Source organism: Sciurus vulgaris, assembly GCF_902686455.1.
Source record: "Sciurus vulgaris genome assembly, chromosome: 4".
NCBI lineage: Eukaryota > Metazoa > Chordata > Mammalia > Rodentia > Sciuridae > Sciurus > Sciurus vulgaris.
In genome coordinates this window covers 14,246,447-14,263,633 of record NC_136464.1, presented here as the reverse complement: position 1 = coordinate 14,263,633, position 17,187 = coordinate 14,246,447, and the positions used below count along the sequence as shown (strand labels likewise).

Genomic DNA, 17,187 nt, shown 5'->3' with positions numbered 1-17,187 from the left:
GTGCATCAGAGGAAAAGCAGACTGGAGTCCAGGCAGGGGGAATATTAGGCCTTAATATCCTAGAGACCCATTGAAGAAGGCACATGTTTACACCAACAGGAGAAAAGAAAAACAACTAGAGAATCGAAGGAGAAAACACAGCAGGAGAAGGGCATTATCCAAAAAGGGAGCAAACTAAAATGCCACCGATCTCAAGCATTTCAGGCATTTCAAGTATTAGAGAAGAGATTGACTTGAATAGTCTCCTTTGAAGGGAACAAATGTCTGAACAACGAAAACGCAGATGGGGAAACAATTTTAGCACACTAGTTAACTTTGAAGGCAAAAATATTTATCTAGTTGTAATAATATAAATTCTGTTAATTGATTTTTAACTCTTTGGAGTCAGCCTACAGACAAAACATGGGAGACTTAATTATGATTATAGAACAAATCTGAATGTTATCCATCTTGACAGTGTGCAAGTGAAGCGCAGCTGACAGATCTGGGAGGCAGAGGGAGGGAGACCCAGAGGCGGCCTTGCTGGAAACTTCCTCATATAAAGGTGGGAGTCAAGTTATAAGGGCTATGCGGTATGGATCAGAAATAGAAGATGACTGTTTAAATTTATAGTGGAAGCCAGTAAGTGAGTTAAAAGCCATGGCATTGACTGTATTGGAGGAGAGGGTGAGACAAAGTGGAGCTTGGGATGTGCTAGGTTACTGAGCTGTTGTCTCCTGGCTTCAAGCTGAGTTTTGCTGGTCTAGGAGGTGACCAGTACCATTCTAACCTCACTGTGGTTCTAACTTACATTTCCATGATGATCAGAGATGTTGAACATCTTGTTGGCTGTTTGTGTATCTTATTTAGAAAAATGTTCACGGTAGCTTATCTATTTTTTTAATTGGATTGTTTGCTTTTTTGCTATGGAGTTGTATGAATTCTTTATTTTTTTCACAGAAATAGAGAAAACAATCCTAAAATTCGTAAGGAACCAAAAAAGACCCAGGATAACCAAAGTAATCTTGAGAAAAGAGCACAGCTAGATTCTAATAAAATTGCTAATATTTGTGCCTTTTAATTGTTCTTTTCATGACAAAAATAACTTAAAATCATAGTATCCTAAAGTCTTTGAGAGTTTGGTTATAAAAAAAACCCAGAAAAATTCAAGAAATACAAAATAATATTTGACACAATCATATAAAATCATTCTTATTATACAGTTATATTTCATGTAATGAGACTCTATCTTCTCTCTATTCCTCACTCATAAAGTGAGATGGATAATCTCTATTTCTGCCACTCTTGTAACATACTTCTAAATCCAAATAAGACAATTTTCATGGATTATATTACAGCCAAGAAGTGGTATACAAAAGTGAGGTGTATGAAAATTCTGATATAAACTTTCCAACATTGGCTTGTAAATTTGCTTTGAAAAACCAAAGATTTTTATTTCCTTTTTTTATGATTAAAGTTATATATTGTGTTTTATAATGTTTTCATAAGGTTTTGGTACTTTTACAATATTTAGCAGTAACTACTTCTTTAGCAAAAATGTATTAGAGAAGTTTGTTAAAAATGAAATTTAACTTTTAAAAGAATTTTGAGCAACTTTGGAATAATTTGGAACATTTTACATAAAAATCTTCCACTTGAAAGAGAAGTTAAGTGCAATTAATTGTGTAATTATCCAAGTCTCATATTTCAGAACAGACTCAATCACCCATAACTACATTCCAGGATGAAAAACACAGCACAGTCATATGGGATGTATGATGTAAATAAACTCTTTATACTGGTATGAATACTTTCTATCTAATGGGAATGTACTTTGTAGGGTATTAATGCATATTCATGGAAGTCCTCCATCTGGTTATCCACATTTTCCATATTCTGTGGGCTCAAATGAGTTATCCATTTCCCATTTAGTTTTATTATGAACTGCAGAGATCATGGTAGCAGATTTTTAGAATCACTCTTGGGTATATTTTCACCTGAGACAAACTATTGAATGGTATGCTCAATTACTCATTTAAGAAAAAAATTTATATATTAACTTCATGAAATTAAATTTCTTTTATAGTCAAGATTAATAGACTGCTAATATAAGCAATTAATGATTTACAAAAAGACATATAGTGAAGATAACATTAGTGCCTATCTCATTAAGGATTAGATAAGTTTTATATATATGTAAGGTCTGAGCCTAGCATATAGTGGGTTCTCAATACTGACTAGTATTATTTCTTTTATTTTTTAAAAAAATACTTTTAGTTGTAGATGGACACAATACCTTTATTTTGTTTATTTTTTAAAAATGTGGTTCTGGGGAATCGAACCCAGTGCCTCATGTGTGCTAGGCAAGCGCTCTGCTACTGAGTCGCAACCCCAGCCCAGCATTATTTCTTATTATGAAATGAAACATTGAAACACTTTGGTTTTCTTTAACACTTATTTCTTTAATGGTTATGATGAATCATTGTGCCAGGTATTTCTAGAAGTGGAAGATATTAACTGGACTAATTTTGACTGGACTAAGGATCCACTGGAATGCATTCATGCTAGAAGCAGTCTCTCCATTGGGGGTGCTGGGGTGGCTTATCTTATTGATACTCTCATGGTAAGATGAGTTGGTTTTTAAAAAAATATATTTAATCTGTTTTTTTACTGTAACACCCAGAGTTTCTGACAATTTTGTCCTTATTAGCCTAAATAGGTTCTGAACGAGTGCATGGTGGCCTGAAAAGCAGTTTCTTCTTACTGGAGAGCCTGTGGTTATACTAAGCACCACTAGGTGGCAGTGTGTCTACGTGGGCTCATCACCAAAAGTTCCCAAGGTCACTGCCTTGGTCAGTTTGTGGATCATCAAGGTTAGTTTTAAGCACATTATAAATCTGTCCTTGATGATTGTGAGCCATTTCCATCTTACCAATGCTGTTTGTTTACAATGCGAAATGTGTTTTCCCACAGAAAGAGGGTCCATGACAATGAGTTAGATTTATATACTGGTTAAGACGCTAACCTACACATTTCCTAATAGAATAAAATAGACCTTGCTACTTGGGCTATGTTACAAGACATTTATGAATCTCCATATGCTCCACCACTGTAGAAAATAATTTCCTACCCTAAAGATGCACGACCTTTTTAGAATTTTAGGGAGGATTCATTTATCCATTCAAAAAACATTACAGTCTGCATTTGCTGTGGGACAGACTTACAGACCCCTTGTCAGGGACCCAGTTGCCTGAGCGGTGGGCTCCAATACATCTAGTAAATAAACAGTAGTGCCTTACAGAAAGTTTGTGGAGCTGAAGGGAAGCTTGTTTGCTCAATTGAGCAGGCTGCCTTGAAGGCCCAAGGTGAAGAGTGGGAGGGTAAGGGTATCCCGGTGCCCACTGGAAATTCAGGGGACAGGCCTGAGGAAGCAACAACTAAAGGAAGAGCTGAGTCTCCTCTCTGCCTTTCTGACATCTCATCGCAGGTAACTAGGCCACCACATTTCCCTCCTGGACTGGTTCTGGCACAAACAGGTGTCCGGGATGAGTTGCCTCACTGATGGAGAAGGAGAACGAGGGCAAGGAGGGCAGAGAGCTGATCGCACTCACCAGCCCGTGTAGCATCTGAGTGTCTTGTCCCCCGATTAAACAGAGTCTGAGATGTGCCTGTGTTTGAATATTTCTATTCTGGGATCCTGTCTGCATCAAAAAATTGCGTGAGTCAGTGATTGAACGTTAACAACAACAAAATCTCTCCCAGATTTGAAGATTAATTGCGAGATAAATGCTATTTCCTCTTTCTTTTTTAAGCACAGATGCTTTGATCAGATGCATGTTTATTTAATTGTCCTCCCCTCTTTGGGTTGTTCATTTGTCATCTGCTCACTTTTCTCTAGTCCCCTCAAGTTCTTTCTTACCAGCTCTGCCTGGTAGCCCTGGCTCCTGCTTGTCCCCACCGACCCCACCTTCTCTTCTGAAGGATGCCCTAGCCTACCTCATTCCTTAAGACCCAAATCCCCTCTCACCTTGTACTTCCACATCTTGATTGTCTTTGTTTAGCGGAACCATCTCTCTACAGGCTCTTTCAACAGTTTCTCTTCTTCTGCTTTCTTTTACATGTTGGTGTTCCTTAAGCTTAGCTGTGGCACAAACATTCATTTCTTGCTTGTGCCACATTTCCAGAGGAGTCAGGAGTAGCATCGCTCTGGGTCCTACTCACTCTGGAACCAGTCTCCACATTGCTGCAAAAAGATTTTGCTAAAATGTAAACCTGATTATATAGCTCTCCCCTTTGCAAACTTGAAACAGTTTCTCATTGATAGCCAGATCATGTCCAAACTCCTTGACATAGTTCTGATGACATCTGACTCTTGCTGTCTTCATTTCTCACCAAATTCTGGAACTCTACATACCAGCCTTATCAAACTGATTACAATCAGTCCTCTGTATCTACAGCTTTTACATCCATAGATTCAACCAATTGCAGATTGAAAAAAGATTCCATAAAGTTCCAAAAATCAAAACTTGAATTTGCTGCATGCCAAGCACTATGTAGAATTCAGGACAGAAATGATGTGTGGGCATAACTTGTCAGGGCCTTCTGCCACTTCACAGAGTCTCAGTCTCCAGCAATTGTTTGAGTATTGTTTACTTTATGTCTCACTCAAGTACTATGTAGTTAGGACTATGATGCTTGTGTTTCTACTGTACATGAACAAACTATTTTTCCTTATTATTTACTAAACGATACATTTATTTTCATAGCATTTACATTATATTAGGTGTTATAAGTAATCTAGAGATTAAAGTATCTGGGAAGAGGTGCATAGGTTATATACAAGTATTACACCATTTTATGTAAGAGACCTGAGTAGTCTGATTTTGATATCCTTATGGGCTCCTGGAACCAGTCAGTCCCCCATGGATACTGAAAGATGACTGTATGGTTTCCCAAATTTCCCAAATGTACTTAACTTTCTCACCTGGAATCCATGTCCATCCTCAGTTCTCCTCTAGGATGCTAACAACCATCTGACCTTGGATGACTCTTTTGGTCCCTAAGTTCTCCACTTGTATTTTCCATCTTCAACTGGACAAGAAGCATCTCCTGATTTTCCAAGACTGTGTGTCTTCATTAGCTTTTTCATCACTGTGACCAACATATCTGACAAGACCAACTTAGAGGAGGAAAAGTTTATTTGGGGCTCATGGTTTCAGTGGTCTCAGTCCATAAAAGGCCAACTCCTTTGCTCTGGGCTCAAGATGAAGCAGTATATCATGTGGGGAGGGCCCAGTGGAGGAAAGCTTCTCAGCTCATGACAGGGTCAGGAAGCAGACTGAGGGAGAGGGAAGAGGCCATAGGGAAGATACACGCTTCCAGGGCATGCTCCCAGTGGTCTGCCTCCTTCAGCCATGCCCCACCTGTCCACAGGTACCACCACTCAGTCCGTTCAAACTAGGGTGGACCAATTAGTCTACAGACCAAAATTTAATCACTTGATATCCTTTCATTAATTCAGGAGTTTGAGGGAGACACTTCATATCCAAACCCCAATGTGGGTTGTATGTGACTTATCTGTGCTTGCACACTCCTACGCTCGCCTCTGTCTATGCACTGATACACTGGACTGAGATACCTTCCCACCCAAAGGAAATCTCCTTGAGCCTGAGGGTAAGTCTTATTGTTTGTATCCTAGAGCTGAACCTAATTCCTGGTTTGATAAATAATTGTTGGATACAGAAATGAATGACTATGTGAATGGATACACCATTTTAGAGATTGCTAGATATTTTACCAAACATTTGAACACGAGGCAATGGGTTGAGAGTCTGGACATCCAGCCTCTAAGTCCAGTGACCTCTAACACACAGTGAACTTCTGAAGTCACTCACCTCTCTGGGCTTCAGGCTTTTCTTCTCTATTATATTAAAGTGTAACTTTGTGAGCCTTAACTGAGGACTAAGATTCTATTATTTTAACTGTGTTGCTTTGTAGATTCATCTTTACATATTGAAAAGCCCTTATCTTTTTAATTAATTTTTCCTGCATTCAGACATGGCATTTCAAAATCCTCTCTAATCTGCATTCTTATTATATATGTGATATTCCATACAGACCCTAAAATAGCTACTGTAATTTTTCTGGCTTTGTTAGCTGCTTTGGGAAAGTCTTAACACAGTTTTGTTTTTGTGCAGGATTCTGACATTGCAATATATACATACCCCACATTTATAGACTCAGTTTGTATGTCTGTACTTTGTCCCAAATGATTTGACCAATATAGGAGAGAACACTTTGCCTTCACCATCTGTGCTTCCAAAATAGCAGTATGGTCACTGTGTTGCTCTTCTAGAGAAATCTTGGTTTAATAGACGTCAAGCTTCTACAGGGTTGGACCCAGCTGGACCATTTTTCACAACACTCCAAATGCAGTCAGGCTAGACTCCTCCATGCCAACTTAGTTGATATCATTCACACAAATGCCACACACATCTTGGAGTTTGGTAAATTTCACTGAAGCATAGAGGAGATTTTGGAAAGCAGTTATCATACTTTTATTTATTTTAGATCCTGGAACTCTGAAGGCTTGTGGTCATTTTTGTCGCTAGCTCTTTGAGGTACAAAATCCGTGGATATTTATCACCGCTTGCAGCAACAACTTGCATGGGTCTTATGGGTGGTGGACTGGAAACTGAGCTACTTCTTTCTCTTTAGTGCACTGCTTTCTTGCTTGTTTGTTTATAGAGGATAGAGGAAATGAGGTTTACTTGCTTTGAGAGGAGAGAGAGAGAGACTTTGCTTATCAGAGAGAAAGAGACTTTGCTTAAGAGAGACTCTGAGAGAAGGACAGGCTTTGCTTAGAGCTTAGAGGAAGAGAGACTTGCTACGCCTCACTTAAGGTCTGCTGCTTCTTACTGGTGCGTCCTGCATCCTGTGAACCAAGGGTGCATCTACCTAAGGTGCCCTAGTGATGTGTCTCAGTTCTCCACTCCGTGATCTGCCTTCCGCCACTTTCTTTCTACTAGCTGCCACTGTGTTCCTTTCTTTCTTCTTGCCCTATTCCTCCTAGCTGCTGCTGCGTGTGTCTACTAGCTGCTGTTTCTGCTTCCTTTCTTCTGGCTGCTGCTGCGTGTGTCGCACTGTCTCGTTCCGCCTACGCTTATATCACCTCCAGGAGGCGGAGAGCAGGGCCACGCCTCTTACGCAAAGATTAGGCCAGACGCTAGATGTCCAAGCAGGCACAATTAGGAGTGCTCGAGAACACATGCCCATACATTGTGTGCGTGGATGATAAATCACCTGAGTGTGCTTATGTCAATTAACCTCCTCGCTGCCGATGTGATCAGGCACCGCCCTGGTGCGGTCAACATGGCACAGCCCCCAACACATTTTGACTTCTACAAATTGAAACATCCTCATCTTTTAAGTTGAACTAAGTGTTCACATCCTGAATGCATATGCCAGGATGGGAAGACTTAATTACACCTTTATGTAAGTATTTTTCAATGCTTATAAGGAAGGTAAATACTGATAAAACATTAAAAAATTCTAATAAATGTTCCCTCCTTAGGTGGGATCCACAACCTTTTATATGTTTTAAGACTTCAAGATATTCTATTTTGTATTACATTTGTTACTAAGAAACCATTACTTTTAAAATTAATAGTTCACCATATTCCAAAAACCATCTTATTTAAATCACAACTAATTATGAATATATATATATATCTACATATCTACAGTGACCTAATATAAGAGAAGTCCTTGTTTAAGAGAAGAAGAAAAAGGACAATCCAATTATTGATCTCTGCTGACTATTTACATTTCTAAATTTATGCTACCTGTTATCTATTACATAACAAGCTACAGTGGCTTAAAAGAACAATCATCTTATTGCCCAAAGTTTTGAGGGTCTGGATTCAGGCACAGCTCTGTTGAAACTCTGTTTGGTGTCAGTTGGGGTCCCTCATGTGATTGCATCTAGCTCGGCTCTGGACAGGCTAAGCTTCCAAGAGTTTCCATGCCCAGAGCTTTGGGACTGATGATCTCCATTGAATGACCTATTATCTTTCAGGGTCTTTCTCCCCAGCCGATTAGCCTGAATTTCTTAACATGGCAGCTGATTCCGAGACAGCGAGAATGGATGTGGAACGGCCTCTTAGAACTGAGGCCTTAGAATTGCATGTGTCAGTTCCTCCACATTGATCAAAGAAAGTCACAAGATGAGAATGTCATCCAGGAGAGGTGGAAAAGCAGTCTCTCTCCAAATACTCTACCACTGAGCTATATCCCTAGCCCCATAGGCTCTTGAGAGGAGAAGTGGTAGCATGATATTGCAAAGGAGTTGGGGACCTAGGAAGGAGTGATTCATCAGTGGGCATTATCACAGAATGTAATCTACCATATATACTAAACCAAAATACAGTTTCTCAAGGATAAGCCTAAGCTGTTCAGTCCATGCCATTCAGTAATGATGTTGCTAAATAAGACAATGTAAGCATAAATGATTAGAAAACTATGAAAACTTCAGAATGCACAAATGTCTTTAGATCTATCTTATTTATTATTGCAATAATCCCAACTTGGTGGCAATAATGACATGCTCAAAAATGACAAAACTAATTTGTCTTTAGCACACTCTCTAGCTGACACACCTTTAAGCTCAGCACTGGTTCATGGTGCTGTCTGTTTTGTGACTTCAAGGGACTTGGAGTCTTTCCTGTAGAAACAGAAGAACAGAGCATTAATTGGTCTAAAGTGGAGATGCTGTGTGCACAGGAACACTCACATCATAGATCCTAGGAAGCATTTGGAGATGTTAGTATTAAGGCACAGAGTCATCTACACTTGTTTTGCTTATTTAACCGTGCTTGAATATCCCTTAGATGCACACAATTATTTGGCACAAAGAAAATGATATGTAACCTTGATAAATGTTATGCAATATCCAAGTCTTAACATGAGGTCTGGATGCCCAAGTCAAGGAGCTGTCATTTAAAGTTGCTCTAAGAGATGGCTCATGCTGCCAGTTATCAGTTAATTGCTACCAATTAATTGACAATTCTTTTCACAGATGTGGCTTCCTTCTTTGAATGTAGCTGTGCTGGAGACCATTGCTTTTATGCGGAAAGCCTTCTCAGTACTGATGCTTTTATTGCTTATTGTTATAGATTCTACCAATCTTCTAAAGCAGTAAGTAAAGAATTTGCAGTGAAATTTAATTAGAAAATAATTTTTGAATCATGATCAGCCAGCTAAAAGTTGGGGATTTGAGTTTGTGGGAAAAATGTACCTGCCATTTGGGGAAATAATGGATTGCCTGTGTGCTGAGCACTGAACTGTAGCTGGGATTGCTGAAAGGCCAGAGTAACTGAAACAACTCTCTGTATTCTGGTTGTTTCAGCTCTTTTGAAGATTATATCCAATTTTACTTTCTTGGGCATTTGTTATGCAGTAATTAGATACTGCCATGTAACAAGCATAAGTCCAGGAAAAAATGTTTCTGTTTATATATTTTAAATGTCATCTTTAAAGATGCCCTGAGAAGGTTGAGTCAATCAATTGCTACAACCAAACATATTATTATTTACTTGGAACATGAAAATTATTTTATTAAAATTTAATTATTTATATAGAGGCTGAACTAAGGCACAGATAGCTCACAGGAGTTCCACACAGATCAATATGTGACAAAATACTAAATCTGATTTTGTTTCAGTCATAAAGCACGCTGTGCCAATATTAAGCTAAATGTATTTTTCATTTGGTTATCACTATAAAAAGAGAAAGAAAATCTATTTTATAGTGGGAAGTGGCAAAGATTTTCCTTCTTGTGCCTTCGAGAACCAATCCCCTGTTTCATCAGGGTAAGAGGCCTGGGCCTTCCAGCTGAAGTTTACTGTAGCAGCACTTTGTGGATAAAGGCAGTGGCGGGAGCAGAACTGAACACTCCCCTCCTGCTCCAGAGGAGGGCAGGGGGTGCACTCAGGCTGTCCTCTCAGTTTCCTGACCCAGCTGTCCTTGCTCATAACACGCCTTTGTTGAACTACCATCTCAGAGAGCTCGACAGCCCAAACCTGGCACTTTCTATGCATCCTCCTTCTCTCCCGCCTCTCCCTCTGTCTGCCACAGATGCTGCTCCGAGTGGCAAGGGGATCCTGGCATTTACCATGATGAAGGCAGGTGGCAGGCCCTCAAAGTTATTGTATAATCAGTGATAAGGGGGTTAATCTGCCAGATTAGAGAACCCTTAGGAGCTGACTCCTGGGCCACATGGGTGTAAACTCTGGGTACAAACTAGAGAACAAGTCAATTTCCTTGACATGTTTTATTGTACTTTGCTCAAATAGTCATTAAATTGAATAGATTTAAATTAGGAGAGGTTCTAGTGCCAGGCCATTGTGTTCACAGTCTTGCTCTATCACTTAGTGGATGAATAACAAGTTGTTTGACTTGTTTGTACTTCAATTCCTTCATCTGAAAAATAGGGAGAATAAAAGCACAGTAATGAGAGAGTTGCTGAGGAATTAGCTAACATAAAATATTTAGAACAGGGCCTGACTCATTAGATATGAATTTTTATCCTTTTATTAGATTTCCCTCCTTTAAAAAGTTTTAAATAGGGTTCAGTGGCACATGCCTGTAATCCCAGCCACTCAGGAGGCTGAGGCAGGAGGATCAAAAGTTTGAGACCAGCTTCAGCAACTTAGCAAGACCCTAAGCAACTTAGCAAGAATCTATTTTAAAATAAAAATAAAAAGGTCTGGGGATGTGACTCAATGGTAAAGCACCCATAGATTCAAACCCCAGTACCAAAAACAAAAACAAAACACAAACTAAAATAGCAAATACTCAAGTATTGCTACTGGAATTTTTTTTAAGTTAACATTTTATAAGGTCTACCTTACATTTTAAAACCCACAGTTAAAATTAAAGATTTGAAGTACTTTATAGTCACTTCATTTTCTCCCCTAAAACAGTTTGGAATAAATTTAAAATAAATCAAGTAAGAATATAATAGTGTAATTATCTTTCTGGATTTGCTGTTTTCATTAAATATTGTAACTTTGAGATCTACATTGATGTGTATGTAAGTCCAATGTATTTATTTTGTAGAAGTCAGCCAAAATTTATTTATTCATTACCCTACAGACATGAGCTTTGGTTGCTTCCAGTTTTGTTATTAGCAATTTTTGACAGTTTTTCATGGCACGTAAGAGAAAAGATATTATAAAAAAATGCATATTTTTCCACTTTTATTGAACATTACCAAATTGCAGTCTAAAAATGTCTACAAATGCTAACAAAAATTAAAAATGAAAGCCACATTTAGTTGTAACTCAAGGCCAACCACCCATAACTCTGTAGTCTAAACCTTCACCAACAAAGCACAAAAACATGAGCTCTACTTCCTTATTAATCTGATTTGGCAAAAATTAAACAAAATGTTTCCTCCTTCATGCTTTATAAACTGTTGTAACTGCCGTAAGGGAGGTTTCTTGCCACCTTGGTTGGAAGTATGCTGGCTTCAGAACTGTTCTGTTATATGCACAATAAACTTTTATTTTTTTAAGTACCAGGGATTGAACTCAGGGACACTCAACCACTGAGCCATATCCCCAGCCCTATTTTGTATTTTATTTAGAGACAGGGTCTCACTGAGTTGCTTAGCACCTCGATTTTGCTGAGGCTGGCTTTGAACTCAATCCTCCTGCCTCAGCCTCCAGAGCCACTGAGATTATAGGTATGTGCCACCATGCCCAGCACAATAAACTTTTTAAAATTGTAAAATTGAATCTGATTTTATTTTTGATATAACTTATGTTCACATCAGAAGCCAATGAGAATTCAACAATACAAGGTATTGCCAGTTTTAAATTTTGCAATTCTGAGTAGGAAATTGTACCCTTTTTAAATTATCATATCCCCGGCAATTAAGAAGATTGAGCATCTTTTCCCATACGTGTTCACTGTTTGAATTTCCTTTTCTGTGAGTTGTCTATTCATATCTTCAACTCATTTTTCTAATAGGAAGGTTTTCTTTTTCCCTCAGTTGCTTTAGTTTATTTGGTTTTGTTTTGAAAACAGGAATGGCCGCTTGTAAGGCAACATGGTAATTTTTAATGCATATACAATATTTAAATTATGAAGTTTTACTATAATTTAATAATATATCATGAACTTAGTGAAGGAGAGTGTTTCTATTTATGTAACTGCCTCTTATTTTCTGTCACCAGGAAAATTGCTTCTATTTTTCCTCTACAAGATTCCCAACAATGGGTCATTTTGCAAATAGATTTCACCTAAAAAAAATATGGAGACTAAATGAATAGATTACTTTTTAAATAATATAATTGGCCTATAAGTATTATGGCTAAGTTTTATTGTAGGGCTTTAAGATACTTATCTTTAAAAATTCAGCAGTTTTTATTGAGTGTCTACTGAATAACTTGGCACTGGCCCAGATTGCGGTTGCTTTGAAGAACAAATATAGTGAGGTTATCCACTGAATTCAGGCTTACTGGGAAGACAGCAAATAAAATCTCAGCTTTGATCCTCAGTAATAAACTTCCTGTTAGACTTTCAAGGTGCATAAAGTACATAAAGGAGGACCTTCCATAGCCAGTCTGGGAGATTTTTGAGGGAAAGTGATTTCTAAGCTGACTCCTGAAGTCTGAGTTAGGAGGGAGAAGGAAAGGGGGTATTCTAGGCAGGAGGACCCACATGTGCAAGTGACTGGAAGCAAGAGAGAGCGGACACACCAAAGAGGTCAGGTTTATAGAAACCAGGAAGAGAGGAATATGAGGTAAGCTGAGGGAGATTCATTGGGTCCCAGAGTGAACAAAGAGCCTCATGTGCTGTGTGGAAAGTTTGGGCTTTATCTTTGGCAGAATGGGAAGTCACTGAAGGAGTTGTAAGTATATCGATTGTTTTTTTTTTATGGAAAAATCACTCTAGCTGCATGATCAGAGGGGGCAAGATGGAGGCAGAGTGCCTGATAGACCATTGTTGCAACAACTCAGGCAGAAAAGTAAAGAATGGAGAGATTGAACAAATAGTTAGAGGGTTGAAGCAAAACAACTCAATGAATTTGAAGGATGAAAAAAAGCAAGAATCCAAGGACAATTCTGGATGGGGATGACATGTAATTGGCTGAGTTTGGTAGATTATCTGAGAGTAAGATGGTGGACAGGTTTCCAGCTTTAGGTACCTTTGGGCTTGAGAGAGTGCATGCCCTCCCCAAGGCAAGGAGAGATGGGGGGTCTCAGCTCTAAGAATAGGTGTGGTCTACAGAGAGACTGGGGAGTCACTCAGACTGTAATCAGAGCTTGAAAGTGAATGAAGTGATCACCTTCAGAGTTGTCAGATGAGAAGAAAAGAGCAGAGAAAGAGGCCCCAGAGGAGAAGACAGAGGAAAGGGCAGGGAGAGAGAGGGAAAAAAAGAGAAATTGCCTGGGTTGCATTTAAAAGATCCGAGGGGAGAAAGACAATGAGGAAGGGAGGGAGAATCCCTGTACTGCATCAAATACACTGAGAGGTCCAATGCGACTGGGGCCAAAGCTGCTCATCGGATGAAGAAACGATTCAGCTGCAGGGGAGCTTGGTGAGGGTAGTTTTGGTGGAGAGGTGACAGTGGGAGCCATTTTCCAGTGGAAAGGACTGAGGACAGAAGGAGCTCTTTGGCAATTAATCCTTGAGCCAAAAAATATTCTCTAGTAGGTTGTTTTTCTCTTCAATTTTTTTTTTCAAATGTTATAGAGAAAGACTTTCTTTTTTCCAATTTGTTGAAATTCAGGATGAAAGATCTGTTTAGTTCTGTTTTTCTGTTTGGTTTGGTGTTGGTTTGTTTGCTTGTTTAAACTTGACCATTTGCTAAGGAATTACCCCACTGACAGACATTGTATTGACCTGTATCTGTATGGACTGGGCATTCTCAGCAAGTACCTTGCAGGAGAGGAAGGGACAGCTCACTTTGTTTCTAAGTGATTATAAAAGCAAATAACTTCTTACCAAGTACGTTTTCTATAATTTCTTCTGGATTAGTTGTGAACTATGGCAAATAAAAACCTGGCTATAGAAAGTAAGTATACCTCAGAATACAAAGGGCATGAGTGAAAGAAGACATGCGACTTCCAGTTTAAGAAGGTCTTCGTTGAAGAAGGTCCAGAAGATAAAAGAATTATCTTTGTAAGATATCACCCAACTATTTACTTTTGGAATGTTATATATACTTTTATACACATTTTAAAATGTAGTTTTTTTTTTTTTTTTTTTACCAAATTCACTGGAACTAAAATTGTTTTTCATGAATATGCACAGCACTGCTCACATACAGCTCTGAACATTGTATTGACATTGATGTGCCCAGGGTGCTGCACTTCTTGTATGTTTTTACCCCTTTTCTTTTCCTTCCTTTCCTTTTCTTTTATTTCTTCTCTCTTCTTTTCTTGTTTCCTTTGGTTCCAGGAGGCACAAATGATCTGGCACACTCAGTGGAAACAAAGTCACTCAAAGGAGTAGATTTCTTCATGCAGAGGGACAACTGCAGAGTGGTTTGCAGTCACCAGGTCAGCAGAGCTAGGCACCAGTTTCTCGCACAGTGCAGGGGCTGAGTCCTGTTCTGTTGAACTGGCTCATTACTCTGTTCAGTCTTTTCTCTTCCTATGACACTATGTTTTGTTTTTACTTTTCTTTTAGGTCATGTTTCCCAGATGTAAATGAAAAACCAAAATCTGTTTTCTCCATGGTTCCAACTAGAAATAGTAAATACCAGGAAATGATGACGTGAAAATACAGATCTAGATAATAAAGTAGGTAAAAAAAAAAAAATGAAAGTAGAGTGCACAGGGCCATTTCTAATCCAGTCCATAGAGTATTATGCAAATATGAGCATTTTTATTTGAATAAATCACTAATTATGAAGTTGAAGATAGAAATAATTCAGTACAGATGTTCACTGTGTATCTGTTGATAAAAGTCCCCCTTTTACCTTAAATTTTCCTTAGTCTTTAATTTGATCAGCCTTAGCATTTTTGTATTACTTATTTCACTTCCATTGTTTAATTCTGTAATTCATTTCAGAATTAACCTTATATGCACTAATTAGATGCTACCTATTTGTGAGCAGATGAGTGGATTATGTGTTTTATCTCTATAATTTCCATCATCTTCAAATAGTGAGTACAGGCACGAAAAGCAGGGATTCAGTGGTTATTTTGTCAGTTGAGGGATGCATCAGTATAATCACTGGCAGAGTTTCTGTACACCGCCTCGCCTCAGTGCAACTGCCTGTAACTATCAATTCAGTCAGCAATCCTCTGGATTCTGGGTGGTGCATACTCTGGCCCTCTTTTCTAGCCTTGTCTCCACCATCTTTGTTCCTGTTCAGTTCTGTGGGGTTACACTGCTTGCATCACATGATGTGGAAGAGATCTCACCCTTCCCTCTCTTCCTGTCTTCACCCATGCTCTTCCTTTCTTCCCAATACTCTTCCCTGGCTGAGCATATGTCATTTCTAGCTGTTCTTCAGGACTGCCTTAAACATCTGAGAGAAGTTCAATGCAAGGCGTGCCCATGGCTCTGAGTCTCATGGGACACTGGGTAAGGCTGTATGATTTGTGTCCTGAACAAAGCCACCTGGTCTAGGACAGGTGGTCATGAATATTTAGTTTCTGTCCTTTTAAGATTTGTGGAAATGTTTCCATATCTCTGTCCTTCCCTTGGTACTGTCTAAAGAAGCAGTTTGTAATGTTGCATAGTTACCCAATCCTCTTTTAAGAACAATTAAGCATTTAGGGTTCAGAGCAGATTTTTCATCTCGAAATGAAGTCAACTAAATTAATTTGTATGGTAACCTCTTCCTATTCTTCATCCAAGCTTTACCATAGGCTATATCTTAGTTAATTGGGCTCCAATTACACTTTCATAAAGGACTGCATTGTACGGGTGCTGAGTGAAGATAGTTTGTGAAATGGACAGAGGATTACTCTTAAGGACTGGGAAGAAAAGTTGCCCTCTGGTAATTAAATCAATTAATTCTAATTTTCATGGAATAAGATGGATCTTAGGACTAGCAATATTCATCAAACATGTTAATGCCTCCACTGGGCCAGAAACTATTCTAATTGTTTGGGACACAGACACAGTCCTTCTCATAGGAAGCTTATATTCCAGTTTGAGGAACCAAATAATAAATTAACAAAGGAACAGTGATACAATACGAAGAAAATAAGACATGGGGCTATGGGAAGGAGGAAGGAGGGAACAGGTTCAGATTGGACTGTAGCCTGAACAGTTGCTAATTATAGCTTCATTTATATTATGGACACGACCAATAAAGGAGGATGATTACCAATGATCACAGAAAATGGGAGTTGGGTGCCCCTCTTGGAGGTAAGGGCTGTTGGTTTGGTTGCTTCAAGAAAACTGGACCAGAGAAAAGAGTTTTGCATTATGGGAAAGAAATGTTCCATCCAGTTTCATTTTGTCTTCAATGGACTACACCTTGTACCTCAAGACAATCCACTGCTCTCTTCTTTATGGCCTGCTCACTGAAATATCTTTGAGCATGACTTGGTTATCAGTTCAATTACTATAGGTAAAGAAGAGACCAGGGAAAGAGTAGGAGAATACTCTAGTTAATAAAAAGGAATCATTTCTCCACTGTGAATTGATAAACAGGCTTCTGGTTTATATATCAGCTGTGTGTGAATTTAGTCCACCTGATTTCTCTATTTCCTAGTATCAGAAATCTGGTTTCTGATGCCACAAAGCCAAGACCAGATCTTTCACTATGGAGAGCTCATCAAGATAATGTCTTCTTGAACATTCCCTAAAAATCAGCTAGCCAAGTTTCTCATTTACCTTGTTCTTCTTGCAAACTTCAGAATCATGCTACTCTGAGGTACCGATTAATGTGCGTGAAAAGAAAATACCAACATACAAAATTTTCTTCCACAGCACTCACATGGATGTGTTTTCTTTCATACACCATTTTGGATACCCAGGATCTGCATATGAGTCTTTTTTTTTCTGTTTTCAGTTGAAAATTTAATCATGACTTATACAAAATCCATTGATTTAAACATTAATTGATGCGAACATTGACATGGGAAACATGACAAGTGTTGAGTTTGTTTGGAAGAAATGTTTGGACATTCTTAGGATAAATTTGGATATATCTTGAAAACATGAATATATAAGTAA

The 17,187-nt window shown here is 38.6% G+C and overlaps 1 protein-coding gene across 3 annotated transcripts in view; it reads left to right on the top strand.

Moving 5' to 3' along the window:
- The first annotated feature begins 279 nt into the window (after positions 1 to 279).
- LOC306659223 (pancreatic triacylglycerol lipase) overlaps positions 280 to 17,187 on the top strand; it is a 121,273-nt gene continuing 104,365 nt past the window's right edge. For 2 of the 3 annotated variants that reach the window (XM_079136638.1, XM_079136636.1), the window contains exons 1-7: positions 280 to 544; positions 2,690 to 2,852; positions 3,467 to 3,697; positions 5,501 to 5,652; positions 6,550 to 6,581; positions 7,375 to 7,473; positions 9,056 to 9,174. In XM_079136638.1, coding sequence (XP_078992764.1) covers positions 7,434 to 7,473; positions 9,056 to 9,174 — 159 coding nt within the window. In that variant the 5' untranslated portion in view covers positions 280 to 544; positions 2,690 to 2,852; positions 3,467 to 3,697; ... (1 more) ...; positions 6,550 to 6,581; positions 7,375 to 7,433. The remainder of the gene's footprint in view (positions 545 to 2,689; positions 2,853 to 3,466; positions 3,698 to 5,500; positions 5,653 to 6,549; positions 6,582 to 7,374; positions 7,474 to 9,055; positions 9,175 to 17,187) is intronic. The other variant, XM_079136637.1, reaches the window with a different exon arrangement.